The sequence below is a fragment of the Toxotes jaculatrix genome, chromosome 4 (genome assembly GCF_017976425.1).
Source record: "Toxotes jaculatrix isolate fToxJac2 chromosome 4, fToxJac2.pri, whole genome shotgun sequence".
NCBI lineage: Eukaryota > Metazoa > Chordata > Actinopteri > Toxotidae > Toxotes > Toxotes jaculatrix.
Window position 1 is genome coordinate 16534458 of NC_054397.1, and position 18959 is coordinate 16553416.

The window sequence follows — 18959 nt, forward strand, 5'->3', positions numbered from 1 at the left end:
TATTCTTTTATTTCTTTGAGTCATTTTTCCTGATTTCAGTTGCTCTGTGCACTGTTTCAGTGGGAGAAACAGACCATAGTGGAAAGGCTGTTCCAAGTTTCATTTTCTGTAATCACTATACATGAAAACCCGAGTGCATGTCTGTGCATTCATGCACGTGTGTAGGCATTTGTGTTTGCGTGTGTATGTGTGAGCTGTGGGATAAATGCTGTGCTGTGTGATGTTTTAACATCATGCCATCAAGTGTTACTCCTCTTGATGTCATGATGCTAAAACACCACACACAAACAACTGGACATCAGCCAAGCACACACACACAGACACACACAAAAAAAAAAAAACCATGCTGACACCTTGTCACATGCATCTCTGGCCCTTGACAGCTTTGTTTGATGGGATGCTGCCAGAACTGTCCTCTTCCCTTAAGAGGATGAGCTCATTAGATAGAGAGGGGGTTGGTGGGAAGAGAAACAAGGAGAACATGAAAACACATTTTTATTTGTATCCTTAGAAACTCTCCCTCTAGTTATCATTGATTTTCTCTCACCGCTTCTCTCTCTCAGTGTTCTACTTCTGCTTGGCATCCGCCGGTGGATTTCCTCTTGTTGTTTCTTCTCCCCCTCTACACTTTCCTCCCATTTTGTCTTCTCTTTGCTCTTCCTCATATCTGTTTTGTTTCCCTCATTTGTAAAAGAGCCAACTGTCTACATTCATCAAAAGGCGGGAAGCTTCATTGCGAGTAGCATGCAACAGCGGACCATCAAATATGTATATCCCCATATTCTTTGATCACAATCATTGTTTAATGTTTCAGTCAAGCTTTTTTTGTTGGCTTCCGCACAAAGACGCAGAGGATCTCTTTATTTTATCCTCTTTCTTTCTTGACAGAAAGGTCCCCCTGGTACTCCTGGTCTGTGTGCTGTTGATGGTTGATCTCCTTCTCTTTCTTTTCTGGCTGCTTTTATTTCAGTTTTGCCTCAGCTCTCCCACTGTATGTTTCCCTGTCTGCCTCGTTTTTTTTTTTCTTGCCCTCCTTGGATCTCATTGTGCAATCCTCTCCCTTCAGTCTTTGATCCATTTCTCTGCCTTAGTCTTTCTTTCTATGACTCGCTCCCTTTCTCCTTCACTCTGTGTTCATCTCGAGGGATGAGTTCATACTGTAGCAGACATTAGAGGTGAGATTAGAAGGTCACGTCTTGTGAAGGCCAACTTGCACAATCACAGTCAAGCGCCCACCCCACCCCCCAAAGACAGCTTTACAGCAATAGGGGTTACCCAGCTTAGAAAGCAAAGGTTTTGTCCTTCAGGCCAAATACATTGCAACTTAGGCATCACGGTAGTTGTAATCCTCTACAGCTGGGAACTGCTGTGAAATGTAATAAATGTTTTAGTTTTATATTCTAACATAATGCTGGCTCTCATATAAGACAATGGAAGGCAATACGTTTTACAAATGCACACACTGTATTTGCCTCACTTGTGCAGAATGGAGGGAATTGTAATTAGTTCTGTCATATGCTTTTTGTGAGATAACACTGTTTCAGTGTGCTTTCTTGTCAAGCATGTTTGGGAAGGTTTATTTACATAGCGGAGCGTCTGCTAGCAGGTGAGAGAAAAGTCATTTGTAATAATAATAATAACAATAATGAAATTAAAGGTTCATCCTTCCAAAACATCCATGGCTGCTGAATGCAAGAATAGTCCAGAGAAAAGCTATGAAATGATCCCACATTACAAAAGTTAGGTAGACACAATCATGTCCTCATATGATCAGGTCAGTCGCAGAAAACACCTCTAAGTGTCAAGCGACAGAGATGAGGGTCAGCACCTCCAAGTCTGAGGCCATCGTGCTCTGTTAGAAAAGTGTGGATTGTTCCCTTCGGGGCTTGGAGAGTGTCAAGTGAGGGAGTTTAAGTATCTTGGGGTCTTGTTCTCGAGGCTGCTGGTATTACAGCAGCACTAAATCAGACGTTGTCGAAGAGGGAGCAGAGCATGATGGTGAAGCTCTCCATTTACCAACATTCCATTGTTTTCAGCTTCCACAGATGTGCTTTCATGTTAATTTGTGCCACCGCTTACTGGTTTATGCTACCAAAGGATACTTGTTACCATTTTTTAAATGTCCAAGTCCTCTTGTGGGAACAGAAATGAGCACCACCTCTACATTGTGGATGTCTCGTATGATTTTCAAAAGTTAGAATTTACTGGAGGATTGCCCCCCTGATGTGCATTTTGCAGAATAAGAAAGAGCTTATGTACTCTATATAAAAGATTTGTCTTATCCAACAAAAATACTGTACATCACTTTGCAATTTTACATTTCAGCACATTTTTAATACAGCTGTTGCCTCTGAAATACCCATGCACTAAGGAATAATGGCTTGTCTGTTGTTGTAAACATATTAAAGAGGATGCAGACTCACTTAGGGATGCTTACAAGTGACACTTACAAAGTTGTTAATGGAGCATGGAGACTGCCTGTGACTTTGATGGCTGTGTTATTTTTTGTTTGCATTTTGTAAAGCAGCAACACACTTTCCTCACATATTCCCTGAGTCCCACGATTTTTTTTTTTTTTTTTTTAGTTCATTTTCATGCAGCTGTTGTTGGCGGTTAGTTAGTTGAGCAGCCTTGCATTCCATCCAGAATACACACACACACATACACACAAAATCTTGTCTGACACTAGTTATGAGGACACTCATTGACATAAATCATTTCCTAGTCCATTACCGTAACCTTAACCATCACAACTAAATGTCTAATGCCAACACTTGACCATAACCTAAACCCAATTCTAACCTGAACTCTAAAACCAATTCTTAACCCTCAAAGAGCCCTTTAAAGTTGTGGGGTCCAGCCTTTTGGTACCCACCAAGCTGTCTGACCTCATGAATATAGTAAAACAAGCTGGCACACACACATACACACACACAATCAATAATCTGCAATGATGTGTTATTATACTGCTCATAGGCCTGTGGCTTTAAAGAGGGTTAATGTCATCTGCTCATTAGAGAATATGGAGAGACAAGCACACACACACGATGCACACTGAAATCGAGTCATTTAAATGGACATAATGGGCACAGCAGCATGAGCATGTGTGGGTATGCAGCCTTGGCTTTGCACGATGTGCAGCCATGCAGTCTGATGCCTTGGAAATATGCAAAACTGCAAAGAGGACACAAACAGATGCAAACTGAAACACATAACACACAACAAACACACACACACGTTTCCCACACGTCTTATTATGTGAATGGAAAGTTTCTCACTACAAAGGAAGTGGTATTAACGGCGCAGGTCTTTTTCTATTTCACGCTCCAACCAAGTGACTACCAATTTGCATCTCCCTCTAACACTTCTACATCTGTTGAGATGTAAAAAAAAAAAGGAGGGAGGGGAAGCAGAGAAGAAAGGGCTGGGGAGAAGAGTGAGAAAAGAGTGAGACAAAAAAAAGGCAGACATGAAACAACAGAAAAAGAGGGAGATAAGTGAAGAGGAGAGAGACTAGCCCATGACTGAAGTGACAGAGGAAGAATGTGAAGTAGGGAAAGGACTGAAGGAGGAGGTTATACTATTGGGAGAAGAGGAACAGATAATGAGAGATTTTTTTATTTTATTTTTTTTAACTGTTGGTAAAAGTTTTGAGCGCCAGGTGTGTGTTAGTCTGTATGGGTGTGATAGCGATACTTTACTCCAATGCAGAGGCATTTGGTTTTTGTCTTTGGCACTCTGTTTACAAACTGAGTTTACATGGTGTGACAGCAGTGTGAGGGTACCTGTCACTGTCACATACCTTTATCTCTTCTTCACTCTGCGTTTGTGTCTGTGTGTGTGTCTGTGTGCAGGTTTCAACCAGCCGGCCTGGTGGAGAAGATCCAAGCTATAGCCCAGAATGTCTCCAACATTGCCATCAGGGTGGAGCAAATACTGCAAAACAGCATGGTGCAAGGACGAGGTACAGTATCATTATCATCACAGTGACATGCCTTTACCTTCTTATTTACAGTATGTATACATAACACAAACTAAACTAGGTATAAAGATTGATAAAAATAAGTGAGTAAGATCCTGAATTTATGACTCACGACTCACTAATCAAATATCTCATCTGGCATACTTTTTTAAAACCCCTTGGAGAAACTTATCCTAGACTTCATCATGCTGTAGGTCAGCCCATATTACAAGCAGCCATATAAAGTAAATAGACAGCACAGTTATATTACAAGAACAAAACAGAAGCATACAAGTCATATGAAACACATGCACACATCCACACAGCAATCTGATTCGACCCACTCCTTTCTTATGACTCACAATAAAAAATGTATTGATTAACTTTATTATTCCAAAGAGAAATTGGTTTTCACTGTGAGCACAATACTGAACAAACGTAATAAAAACATAGACGGTAAAAACCATTAAAGCCAAACACGGCAGACACCCACTACCAGTGACAATACACAACATCACACAAGCACAGTACAGCATTACAAACAATACACAAATAACACAGTACTTACCCAGCACCAGCCTACACTTCTACAAGTACACAAATCTGGAAATGTGCAAAACTAATGTAAGAATCTGTGTGTATACTTGATGGAATACAGCAAAAAAAATATAAACACACAGTACTTACAACTGCTTAAGTTATAAATACAGTTAAGTTAAATATAGTTACCTTTTGGTGTTAAGTTGTTTACTTACCATAGGTATAAATGTTGCAGTTTAGCTCGCACTCAGGAGCCATGAACTACCTAGAGGTAAAAGCTTGAATTCAGAATAAAGAATATAACAATACTCTCTCATTCTGTCTGGTTACAGATTTCCAATAAAGTACATGGAGAGGTGGACAAATCACTTGGCTGGTGTGCAGTATTACTGATGCAGATCTTAAGATTAAATTGTCAGGGTACAAAAAGTAACTCAGTCTACATCTAACTCTTCAGTAATGTTCAACTTGAAGCACAGCTGGACTCATGCACAGCTGTCAGCTTGCATTGGAGCAAAACTTCAGTTTCTGATGGTATTTACGAGACAGTGGAAGAGAATACAAAACAGATCTGCAGACATACAGAGAGAGAGAGACGCATTTGTGTAAGTGAGGATGTTGAGCTGATTTTCCCACTGACACAAAGCTCTTCTGACATCTTGCCAAAACACACAGGTGACTGTTTCACTTATACAACCTTTCACACAAAAACACTAAACAATTATCACGGTAAAGTTAAAAATAAGTCATCAAACACATCACAGTAAAATCATAAAACAAGTGTGTTTGCTGCAGCTTTTCCAGCACTGAGGAAGGAAGAATTTATAGTTATTTAGTGGACTGATTTTATTTTTATTTTATTTTTAGGAAAGCAATGTAATAAGAGAAATAAATGTGAGTAGTCAAGTAATAGGTGGAGCACATTTGTGTGTGTGGGGCACTGGGTTCATGCTTCCATCCAGCTGTGTTGTTATATCTTGTCTTGCACTTGTACATTTTTAATCAAAACCTAAATAATTTTAAACTTGCGACAGTTCTGCACACACACACACACGCACACACACACACACACACACACCATTATAATCATTCTTTCCTACTTATTCTCCTCTCACTTTTTCTCTTGAGGGTAATTGCCCAACTCTCTACATGAGAATAAATGAGCATTACATCTCCTTTTGTTTTTCCCCACTGCATCTGCAGGGACGGCGGCACACGCCAAAATGAAAACACTGCTGCTTTCTCTAATCACAGATGAATTGAAACACCGCCGGCAGACTTTATTATCATACGGCTCAGTGGCGGTTTATTTATCTCATGGTCAGGCATGTGCGAGAGAGAGCGACAGGAGAAAGCCAGAGACAGAGGACGTGATTAGAATTTCCCCCCCCTCAAGCTCTGACGAGGCTTTTATGCTCTGTCTTGCAAGGACAGGAGTCATGTTTTTATCTAGTTAGTTGACCACATTTCCAATTGTTGCTGCAGTGGTTGCTACTGTAATCACGTTTGTAGGCAGCTTGTGCCTCTGTGTGTGTTTTTTCAGTCAATGGAGAGAAGCCCCGGGGAAGACTTATGTGGAGAAATGTCTCTTTTTCATTAGGCAAATGGAAACAGGCAGAATCTAGAGCGAAGGCAAATTTGTTGGTCCAGAGAGAGAAAGAGGGAGAGAAGGGAGGGGTTTGAAAGACAGAAAAACAATGAGAAAATGAATCTGCATTGGTTCCTTCATGGACGATATCACTTCAGTTCTCTCTTTTTCTCTCTCTCTCTCTCTATCTCTCTCTCTCTCCTCTTCTTTTCCTCACATCAGCAGCAGAGAGGCAGTTAACTAAGTCAGTGGAGCAATTAATGCAGTGAGTGCAGCCTAAGTGAGTAGACGTACTTGCTAGCATAACCCTAGGATGCTTGGCAGTGGTGGGAGACAGGCTGTGCTGCTTTGTCAGGCCCAGTGAATGGTGTGCACTGCAGTAGAGCAGATATGGTGCGATGGTGTTGCAAAGCAGGAAGCACAGGGATTTATGGGCACCGACAGCACATATGGCACACACTGGAAATGATGATGGTGAGGGAGAAAGTGAATATTGCCATGTCCACAAGCGAATAGAGAAAAGCTGTTAATGTGAGTGATACTGTAACCTGGCAGTTCTGGGTGGGGGGGGTGAGCCTGTGGGTCAAAACATTTCATGTCTGCAGTCATTTTGTGAAAGTTAATTGATTAAAACCTGAATTTTAAAGAGTTTTTGGCATGCACCATATATTGCTAAATGAGCTGATAGATATTATTACACTAGCTGATTGCTGTTGGAATCATTAACTTCACTGGAGAATGAATATTCACATTAAAGCCAACTGATTTAAGTGAGCTAAGCTACTAAGCCTATAGACTGATGAAGCAGCAGTGATCGTGAGCAAAGCAAAGGCATGGAACTTGTATTCCACTCACAATAAGTAAATATGGATTGATCATTTGTAGCTTAATTAAAAAAAATGGATTCTGGTGTTTTGCAGGCCGTCTTCTGGAAGGTGTTCAGCCAACAAAAACTATATTAATGGTTTATAACTGAAGGTGAAATTTCACTCACTGTATCTTTTCAGCAGTGAGAGATGGGACGTCAAGCCAGTGTGAAGTACCAAGAGACCCACGCTTTCCAGAGTGTCCTGGGAAAGTAGATGTGAGTGTCAGTCTGTTACTGTCATTTTGATTAAAACAGAGCAAGGGTTCCCAACCTTTTTGTACCTCTGCGGCGGCTACAGCCGTGGCTAGAGGTATCATGTTTTTGGGTCGTTCGTCCATCTGTCCCATTCTCGTAAATGATAAATCTCAGGAGCACCTTGAGAGAATTTCTCAAATTTGGCACAAATGTGAAGACGGGCTGATTAGAATTTGGTGGTCAAAGGTCAAAGTCACTGTGACCTTACAAAACATGTATTTGGCCAGAACTCAAGAATTTGTGATTTAAATTCATTAATTATGACACAATACTCTTTAATACCTTTTTTATTAACTGGTTGATGGAGGTATATGACCAGAAGGCAGTAATTCTAATTTACACTGTGAACTGTTATACTGAAAGTTATTTAATTATTATTCAGGGTTTTTTTTTTTTTATTATATTTTTTTATTTTATTATTTTTTTTACCATGACTAGTTTGGGAGCCACTGGGACAGAGAATATCTAATAATCCCCCCCTTATCTGTTTTTATTTATTTATTTATATTTGTGTGTGTGTGTGTGTGTGTGTGTGTGTGTGTGTGTGTGTGTGTGAATGTCTTTTTGTGTACAGTGGATGCGAGCGCGTTGGACCTCGGACCCTTGCTATGCCTTCTATGGTGTTGACGGCTCAGACTGCTCCTTCCTCATCTACCTGAGTGAGGTGGAGTGGTTCTGCCCACCACTGACCTGGAGGAACCACAGCAGCCCCCCTACACAGAATGTACAACAGGCAAAGGCCCCCAGGAGACAGGTGAGAAGACTACTCTCATGTACCATTATAATAGCGACAGCGAAAGATTACTAAAACAAAAAAAAATCTATATTCAGAAACAAACAAGTTAAGTGAAGACTGACAGATAGATAGAGAAGCTATTTCGAAAAAGAGTTATCTGAGCAGTATTTATAGTTCAGGAGGTACGGTTTCAACCTTTTCAGGTTAGAAAAATTGTTTGAGTTGTTCTAAATGTAGCTCTCCGTCAAGTCTACAGTTAGAGTGGCACTGTAACTGGGTTTGATCACATCATTGCCAGTGACTGAGGAAATTTCTCGACAGCTGTGAGGATGGACAGGATTCAGCCTGACACAGTTGTTTTGACACACTCTAGATGGTGTTTTGATGCTGCACTGTCAACTTAACACATGCACAGTACTCATTGGTTGCAACTTTGAAATGAGATAAAACAGACTACATTTAGTCCTGTTTAAATGTAAAAATCTGTCATCAGATTTAGAACAGCTGAGGACCTTTGCCACCCACTGTTCCGTGGACAAAATATTGGTCTCTCCAATAGCTAGTTAGCTAGTGCCTTTACCTACAAATTACTGGAGAATCAGGGTAACAGTTAAAATACTGTGAAAGTAGAAATTAGGGCCAAAGAATGCAGCTGATAATTACAAGCAACTTTTACTGTGTGTTCACATTTTTTTATTTAGCTGTCGTACGTTAAACAAAGGATATAACTACTGTCCCCTTTAGGCCACTGTAGATTATTTGGGACTTTTTTGGTCTTCCTTACAGTGTTTTTGGGATGAGAAAAATGCACAGGATTTTAATTAGAAAAACCAAATGCATGGTGTCATAACATCTAAGACCATCTATGATTTTTATCTCATGAGATGAACAAAACATGTTAACAACATGTAGTTGCTTGCCCTTCTTATAAGCCCTGCATTGTTAAGTTTCCTAAGCTGTTAACAGCTAAAGCAACATCCATTCAGTAGTCTGTGACCTTAAATGTTAATTGCTTGCTTCAGTATTAAATGTTTTAGAAAAATGAAGACTGAGAGGAAAAGAAAAGAGAAAATGACATTTTTACAAAACAAAAATACCGTCAAAGATATTTTTCTGACTCTGTTATTCATGTCAAATTGTTGCCTTTGCGTCTTCTGCTTTAGACAGCCTTTAATAACAGCAAGGACAGAAAATTAAAAACAACAAGAGCGGTTATTAGTGGTCATCAAATTGTCAATCACATGTCCATAGTGACAATCAAAAGCAGCAGGATAGCAGTCTTTTTCTGAGAAGACGCTGTTCAGTAATTAGGCGCTTTAGCAGTTTTCCCCCATCACTACATAATAGTTAACCTTCATTTGACCCTGTTCACTTTCAACCAGTTAAAACAGGCCTGATCTCCCTCATCATTATCTTCTACCCTCTATTTTTCTCAACATTGACTTTGAGGTCATGGAATAGTCCAAAACTTTAACACCTTATACACAAAGAAATACTATTTAAAGACTATTAACATATTGTGTGTGTGTGTATTAATAGTCTATCTAAGTATCTGTTTATATACTTATTAGTCTATAAAGTTATTATCTCGACATGGATACATATAGAGTCCGGGTTGTGACAGTCTGCCCTAGTTCTCCTTGTTTACCTTTGGAAAGAAATGCTAAATGTCATTCTCACTTTTACTGTTACCAGCAATGACTACTTTTGAGTGCAGGGCAATGATGTGGCTTCTATTTTAATATTAACTACTTTATTCCTCACATTGATGACACAATACAGCTGAAGGTGCCCTCTGGGGCAAAGTCTGTGCAGTGATAATGAGGTGCTTTTGGATTTGGATGTTCACCAAACGAAATAAGAAAAGTCTTAACCACACACACACACATTCTGAATACAGTGGTTGGTATTGTTCTCAGTTACAGAGGCTTTGTCAGCCTTTTTGCATTGTTTGTTTGGGAACACAAGGCAATCATGAATGTTTAAAATAGTTATTAAAGTGGGGTGTGTGAGTTATATTTGTGTTTGTTTAATTTCACCTTGCCTTTTACACTTTATTTGTAGTAGCAGTGAAATTTTCATGAGGTAAAGCAGAATGTCAGGGTAAACGAAGACTGATATCTCCATCTTACTCTGTGACCCAAATTACCGAACGGTGGATTACACACTCTTTGCGTTTCTTGCACTCAAGCAGGACTGAGCCAAGGTTGTTTTGAGAGTAGAAAAAGCTTCACTGTTTTGAAAATGCAGTGCATGCAGTTGTAACTTCTTTCCATACATTTGTTTGACAAGCGAAACTAAAGCCAGCCTCAAAGTAGTAAAGTGAGCAAGGTTCCCTTGGGACACGATTTTTCTTGAAAAAAAAAAACGTGTCCTCTAAAATGTTATAGTTGACAAGGCAAATATTGCATCATGTTGCAAAATTGCTCCTTCTTTTAAAGATCCGCCAGTCAGTGTTTTCCTGCATTTACAGAGAATACAGAATTACCATCACATACAAGAAGAAGATTTATATGTACAGGTTACATCAGCTGACGTTTTTAAATCTGCAGATGACACTCTCCTCTTTTCCCTCTATCTTAAAAAAAATACATGGCAATCTGTCCAACAGTTGTTGAGACAGTTCACTCTGAAAAATGAGTGGCTCACCAAAGACAGTAGGATTCATCATGAATGTCTGTACAAAGTTTCTACTGACACTGCCATCCCTAGAACCATGCCACTAACAAGGCAAGACTACTTGGGAGTAGTAATATTGATGCTAAAATCCAAATGCTAAAGGACCATTCCCATTACCCATTCTCTAATTCTGTCTCCCCTTTTACTTTTCTATCCATCACACCTCTACCCAACCACCCCTTCCCCCTGCCCCCAGGCTGCTTTCCGCACAGATCTCTCTGTACTTCTGGACCAGGTTGGGACAGGCAAGGAATCCCTCAGCTTCATGAAGCGCCGAATACGCCGCCTCGCACAGCAGTGGGCAACGGCCGCCAACCGCCTGGATGCAAAGCTGGAGCAACGATGGAGGGACCAGAAGAAGGTAAGAGAAGGTCTGGAGAGAGAAACTGATGAGGGGTGATGGGATGCTGGGAGAAATGTTTCACACTCTTTTGACCGTGATCAGGCACGATAATAACATGTCTTTCTATCATGGCTAAACGCAAAGTGCGGCTGAGGAAAGACATGAAAAACATTAATGTACATAGTGCACCTTACACTACCAGACAAAACAGTCTTGAGAGCATAAATATGTTCAGGACTCAAAGTGATCTATAAATGCCTTACAGTAAAATGGGTGAGTCAAGGTTAGCTAAAAACATTTTGTTTCATAGGTAATAGTTATGGCAAACACTGTTTTCCACTCAAGTTGTTAGACACAAAAAGCCTTTTCAGATGCATTTTGAAGGTTCGCCATTTGAATGATAATAGCTGGTAGGAGAAAAATGATAGAGGAGGTAATGATAGGTTGTCATTCATCACTGCAGTTGACATTCTTCTTCTGTAACTGGTGTGTCTTTATATATCAATTCAAAAATAGCTCTCAAAACTGTATACTGTAAAATAAAAAATTATTCCAGTATCATACTGTTAAATTGTTAAACCCCTTTTTGGTTGGTATTAAAACTGCACGGTATGGGTTTGGCTACTTCCTGCTTGTAGCTTGTAAAAAAAAGAAAGAGAGAAAGAAAGGGAGATAGGGGGTAAGGAAGGATGATGATGAATGATTGGAATTATGACAAGATGCGAAGCATGTGCTAGTGTCAGAGGAAGAAGAATAAGATGAGAAAGGAAGCACAAGAGGGGGATGGATGATGGTGGGGAAGGATACTGTAGAATACGGATTAGGAAAGGGCTGATGGAGGTAGATAGGGGAGTCATGAGGCACAGCTGAGATGTGCAAGCAGCAAAGACCGGAGATTCAGGTTGCCTGTGATTACTGGCAATTCCATTAAAAATTGGTTTAAAATAAAAAAACTAAGGTTGTAATTTAAAGGCTTACTTTTCCAAATGTCAACAAAAGCTCCCTGTGATTAAAACTTCAGGAGTCTTGCAGCGTGTAACCTTTCGCACCACTACATTTTAGGTTGGCCAGGCCTTCCTACCTATTACTTTCCTTTTCCTGTTCCGAGCAGACTCATAATCTTTTAGTTAAGAAAATAACGATAAGTGAATGAGTTGATGTGAGAAGGCAGATTGAGCACACATTCTGCTTCTTCTCTCCAAAATGTTTCTCTCTGCCCCCATCTCTCTCTAAAATAAGTTAACAAGGGTGGAAATAGTCCTCCGTCACTGTGATTGATGTTCTCTTTTCTTGTAGTGCACTGAGGGGATTTGTTATCCTCTATCGTGGTTCTGTGGCTGTTTCGACGGCCTATATGCCTTACGACATACTGCTGCTATCTCAACAGCAGATGTCCTGGTGTTTGTAAGAGTTAGCCTTGGCTGTCAAACACTGTTTATCACAATAATTAGAAACGGAAGTAAAAATGTGTGCTTTTGTGCCTGTTTGGGTCTGTGTGTGTGTGTGTGTGTGTGTGTGTGTGTGTGTGTGTGTGTGTGTGTGTGTGTGTGTGTGTGCTTGACTGCTAATTGGATATCACTGCAATATAAGCCGAAGGCAGAATCTCTTGCATTTTATTTGAAAATGAAATCTCAGTCTCTTCCAGTCAAATTTACCATTTTTGACTGTTACTTTCCTCCCACGCAGGAAGATTCATTTAAACTTTAAAATAAGCACTAACTGCAACATTGAGAAAGGGAGCACTGTTTGATTTTAATTAACTCTGACCTCAGAAAAAACTGTCTGATGTGAAATGACTAAGGCTCTGTACTCACCTAACCTTTGCCTTTGACAAAATCCCCACTTCCAATAGCGACTTTAGAATTCTGCTTGAGTTCGCAGTCTTTACAATTCCAATGGGGCTCTGTTGATTCAGTTCTGTTTCCTTGTTTAGCTCCATCTTTGACTGTAAGCAGAGTAGATGTTTACTCAGAAAACAAGTAAATTAGTAGAGCACAGAGGCAAGGGTGGGGGGAGAAAGGATCAAGAGAGAAGCAAGATGATTCTTTTTAACTGTCAGCTGCAGACACAAGGACAAGAAACAGGGAGGTGCGTGTGTACGCATGAGAGCGATTGGAAACTTGAGAAATGCAATTATGAAGAGTTTGGGTTTTTTTTTACCTGAGACTCAGAGCAGAATAGATTTTCTCCAGTCAAATATTTTTCAGACATAGACATTTGAGAGATTTTGTGCCGTGGTGTGTGATGAAGAAGATGAAGTCTGTGTTAAATATTCTTGGAAATCGCTTTCATTTTGTGACTAATCTGCCTATTTCCTCAATGCTTGTGAAGTTCAGAAAGAATGCAATCAACCTTTTGCTGCACTTCACTTTCAAAGCAGTTACACATCTGATAGAACTCTTCTTTTTTTTTCAGGTGTTGTTATCAAACTAAATTAAAAGCCTGGGTCAACCCATTCATCCGTTATAACGTAGCTAATGGAACATTTTGTGTATAAATATAATATAAAACAAATTGCTGTTCTCTTTTTTTCTGCACATCAAAGGAGACATTCAGCTAAATCATGGCGTAATGGAAAGGTTTTTAGGAAACAGACTCAAAGACACTTATCCTGTTAACCTGTGACAGTGCACTCTCTGCCTGTTAGTTGAAGTGTCTCAGCAAGTAACTTTGTGTGCATCTGTGCCTGCTTGGTGTGCACTGAGCATGCACATTTAGTGAGTTTGTCAGCATATGCCAAACTGTTAATTTCCCTTCTCCCTGTGTCTGCCCTCTTGAGAGTTAATTGACCTCTGGTTGATGAAGTGCAGACAGTGGAGGAGACTAATGGGATATGGAAGGTGAAGTGATGAGGGGGGGACTAAGAAAAAGTAAAAGTAAGAAGGAAAGAGGAGGACAAGGAAGCAGGCCGGAAGAATTTGACACTAAGGGAAGGAGGAAAGACGTGAGGAGAAATGAAGAAGAGAAAGTCGTCTGTAGAAGTGGCTGAGAGAGAAGGTGAAATTAAGGGTAGAGTAGTGATGGCTGGCAGTGCCAGCTTGTATGGCCACCCGTGGCCTTCCATCGGACAGCTGCGACCTTCATAAGGGCCACAGTGCATGAACGAACAGAGTTGCACACACACTCAAACACACATGCATTCATGCAAAGTCCTGCGCTTACAGATGCTGAGACAAGCATTAGCATTCTTCTGTTGTTAGCCTGTTAGTGATGAGTGGAGTGGAGCAGAGCAGTGGAGTGGTATCACATCCTTGAGAGCCATTTCTGCTCTCGTATGTACGCAAGGACTTTCCAAGGATTTTTCCTCAGACACACACTCATACTACACAACAACATTCCTAACATCAGTGCATGAAAGACAAAAGATTTCCTTTTCCAAAATATAATCCAAGTTATATAACTAGGAAACAACACTCAGAACAGGGAAAATATGGTGAAAAAACCTTGACTTGTGGCATTAAAGTTTCGAACACACGTAGGCAGAAGGGGCGTTGTACAGGTGAGCGAGAGATTTGAGCACGAGTGCCTTGTTATTGTACCTCTCTGTCTGTCTCAGTGGGTTTGGCAGGTCTTTGTGTTCAATCCCCACGGGACATTGACAGTACAGAGCAGCTTTAGATCCTGTTGAGAATCCCCCGAGCTCACGGTGAGTGTGCAGGCATCCACTGCGAAAGACACACAAACATCCACAAACACACACCGCATTCTGACTGGAGTTCATTGATGTATGTCAGTGTGGGAAAAAAATGCTCGCAAACAAACAAAAACTAACAATATTCCAAAATCCATCAGCACACACACCATCTGGGAGTACTACAAGTCCACTGCATAAAGAGCTCCACTCACTCGCGTGTGATCAGTTTCCCGAGGGAGGCAGCTGGCAGTGATACAGGAGTTTATTAGGAAGTGCAGCCTTAGCTTCAGAGTTACTCCCTCTCTTGTTCACTTCCCATTGTGTGGCTTTTCCACCTGTTCGCTTTCAAGCAAGCGCATGAACAAATATGCAAGACTGTGTTGGCGGTGAGAGTGTGTACCGGTGATCTGCACCAAAAAAAAAAACACTGTGCGAGCCACCCACACTAGTTTCTCTCGCCTCTCTGCTCAAGCTATTGATTCCTACTCTGTGATATAAAGGTTACTTCTCCAGCGTTGTTCTGATATGTTTCATTGAACTCCACTCTAATTTTGTTCCCATACGGCAGAATTAGCATTAGCAAATGGAGATAAATACTGCCTATTAGAGAGAAAGTGAAATCCCTCCTCAGCAGTTTAGATCTTGGGTGCAAGTTGCCAGGTTTTGCGAAGCACCCTTACCTCTCTCCCTATTAACTATGCCTCTCTGTGTGGATGCCAGGTTTATAGGATCCAATCCACAGTTATTCAGCTCCGCTGCCACTCTGTGATATTTCTCATATTTATTTAGCAGCGTTACTGTGCTGCTGCCAGTATGTGAAATGCAGCTCCTTCTGTCTCCATTTTTGCGTGGTCGCCAGTGTTTGTGTGCTCCACCACCACCACCAAGTCAAGAGAGTGAATAGTATTGGTGCCATGAATTCTCACTCTTGCCATCTGCCACCCAAACTGTAATTAAATTTCACTTATCTTCTTTTATGAAGCAGAAGTTAATAGAGCAGGCTTATTAAATCAGGGGATTTTTCACGCCAGCTGGAGTCTCACTGGAGCTTGACTCTGCTGCATACACACCATTGTCTAATGTTTTACACACATTCTGTACATGTTAACTATGGGACATCAGTGGAATGACTATAGCATTTGTACTGCACGTATACAGCTATAATACACGACCTCTCAAAACAGTTTTCAAAACATTTAACTATATTATATACTTCCATACGGGTTACAGGATCATGAAATATGTGATATGTAGGGGCAGGGCATGTTTGTTTTGTGTGAAGTGTTGGCTCCGACAGTAAACTTCACTTTAGCGCATAGGGGCTAATGAGACATGATGGAGAGGGGAAGAGAGTAATACCAGAGTGCACTGCAGCACACTTGTAAAAAGCTCTTGGAGGCTTTTCATCATTTACCTCCACTGCTGTGAAGGTACAGACACAGAACGCGCATACACTTGCAGAGGGAGACATAGCAAGCAATCGCCATCAAAAGTTTCTAGCCAACTCCACACAGTTGACCCTAAGCTCATTATGTATGTTGCATGGTGAAAGTTGTTGGCTGCATTTGCCAGCAAAAGCAGCGGGAGGTGTTCATGCTGCGTTAGCTAATCAGGATTACTCAGCAGAGCAACGTTTGGACATGACTGCGTCTAATCCGCTGTAAAAAAGCTACGTGTTGCTCATTTCTCGGTGGGTTGCACTAATTATGGAGTTGCTAGGTGCACATGCATGACAGGACCGGAACCTGTTTGGGCAAAGTTGTGTAAAAGTGCAACATATAAACCTTCACATGTGTTATATGATGTTGTAAAACAAAAGGGATTTTCTGATTGGTTGCCCAGGAATTAGTTACAGCGGTTATCTGTATGAACATACAGTGCATATAAGATGAGTTGTACAGTGAAGTCCATAATCATGTATTTCTTCATGTGCATGCTATTCCATTGGCACATGAAGGGATAATTCATAAAGGATTTCAAAGAATTACTTTTCAGTTTCCATAATTTCCTTTTGGAAGAGTCTGAAATTCAAATGATTCTAATCCTCAAACTCATTAAAACAGTTTGAACTGCAGAAGCTTAACTTTCAAGGAGCTTAACTTTACTCAGAACGCACACATACTTTATAAGTAATATAAATCAGATTAAATTAAATGTACTGTACAATATATACTTTATGAGTATCATCAATCAGTCGCCTGTAAAGTATGTACATTGAACAGATGCACATTATTATTGCATGTGAGGAATGGCTGGATGTTTTCAATTATATTATCTACACTACACAGTAAATGGAGTTATTACTACTTTGAGTTCAGAAATGCCACTTTCAAATGTCAAATTAGAATAACGGTGTTAACTCGCAAAGGAGTTAACAGCCTAACATCATTTTATAATTAGTAGATTGTATTGAGATTCATTTTGTTAATGTTAGTAAATAGTTTATTAAAGGAAGAGGAATGTTTTCATTCCTCCACAGACTTTTATTTCAACTCTCTGCCACAATATGTCCCTGTCTTTCTTCAGATCCTGGTCCATGTAGGCTTTCTAACAGAGGAGTCTGGAGATGTTTTCAGCCCCAAGGTGCTGAAGGGGGGTCCACTGGGAGAGATGGTCCAGTGGGCTGACATCCTCACCGCCCTTCATGTTCTGGGACATAACCTCAAGATTTCCATGTCGGTCAAGGAGCTACAGGGGTGAGTTGCTATGTGCTAACTGTATCAAACCAACACTGGACGTATTTGTGGTTGATTGGTTTGTAAAATTGTTCATGATCAAGGATTTAGTGCTGAAACTTGAATAAACCTCCATCTGAGATGGTATTAAGAGGGGCCTGTCAGTGACATTTCTCCAGTTGACTAATTACATTATGTCAATATTTGAAGATCTTGAAGATGACTTTCAGTGCCTCTTCTGGCACCAGATGTGCCCTGTCGCAACCTGAGGTCCTCAGCTAAGGCTGTGCTAGCCACTCCACAATCTCATCTAAGAGCCAAAGGTGACCGGGTCTGTTCTGTCAGGGCCCCCACTCTTTGGGGCCCTGACTTTTGCCGAATTTTGCCGTCACTTCTTTAAACTTCTTATTTTATGAAGTCATTCTCCTGTTTCTAATTTTATCGATAATTTTAATCATTTTAGAATGTTCTGTTTTATTTTGCTCTACCTTATTTAAAGAAATTTTGCTCATATATTTCCTTCCCAATTGTTTTTGTTTTGTCTGGTAAAGCACTTTGTAACTAAATCTGCTATATAAATTGAACATTTATTTTTTATCATTATTATTATAAATGACAGTGAGTGGCAAAATCAAAAATTTGTGCAAAAATGTAAAACATAAAACAAAATAGAACTTGCAAGATCAATTTATAAAATCAAAATAAAAATACTAAAATAGTTGGAAAGATAGTAAAGTGTAGACCTTCTGTTATTATGCCACAAAAGAACCCTTGACAATAGCTCTGACAACAAACCAGGGGCCTTTTACAATCCTCTCATTATCACTCTGCTCTTGTACTCCACATATTCTATTCAATTTGTGTAAGAGAGCATTGTGCTCTAATTACACCCCATTCCCACTTAACCCAAAGATTAGGCATGAGGGCCCTAAGGTCCTGTTGATATATTTGTTGCTGTATTGATCTCATATTGACGCACTCCACAGCTTCCTGTCAGTGTGACTGCATTGGTGTCTCTTTTTATCCCCTGCGTCAGCACGCTTACATGTTTCTGCTGACGGATACAGCTGTATAGCCAACACACACATACACAGATGGGGGGGGTGGATGTAAATCTATCCTGTTGGGAAAGATCCCTCAGGCTTGTTCTGTCCAGGCTCGGCAATATCTACTTCATGGCCGAGACTGAATAAATCCCACAGGCTGTCAGGCTGAAGATGGATGGCTAATGTTGAACAGCAGAATTATGAATAGGTATGAGTGTGAGAAGACAGCTGAATCACACTGTAGATGGGCAACGTCTTTGTTCAGCCTTGATTGGGCCAATGGTCTTTGTCTTTCTGTCATCACTGATCATTGCTGTGACACAGGTATAGCGTATAGATCAATATAATGATGTCTTTAGAGACCCTGCAGTACTCTGCATTTTACACTGAGCATTGCGTGTGACAACTCTCACAAATCATTGAAGAAGTATTGTATTGACTCCCAGCCTTTGGCAGTCATTTTGTAGACATATAACCTCTCTGCAGGGAGCAGGAGAGAGTGGAAAAATCTAAAGGAATTGTACACTTAAAAAATGAGTTTAGAGATGGCAGGGACACACACAAGGCTGAGTTCAGTTGTCAGATTTGAAATCGATGGCAGGCTCGTTTTAACTGCGTGTGCGTCACTGTAGTA

General features: G+C 40.4%; 1 protein-coding gene across 1 annotated transcript in view; it reads left to right on the forward strand.

Moving 5' to 3' along the window:
- Positions 1–18959, forward strand: part of LOC121180621 (alpha-1,6-mannosylglycoprotein 6-beta-N-acetylglucosaminyltransferase B-like) — a 98602-nt gene that overhangs the window by 35330 nt on the left and 44313 nt on the right. Inside the window, exons 4-8 of the mRNA XM_041036203.1 lie at positions 3855–3964; positions 7097–7173; positions 7787–7966; positions 10824–10988; positions 17131–17300. Coding sequence (XP_040892137.1) covers positions 3855–3964; positions 7097–7173; positions 7787–7966; positions 10824–10988; positions 17131–17300 — 702 coding nt within the window. The remainder of the gene's footprint in view (positions 1–3854; positions 3965–7096; positions 7174–7786; positions 7967–10823; positions 10989–17130; positions 17301–18959) is intronic.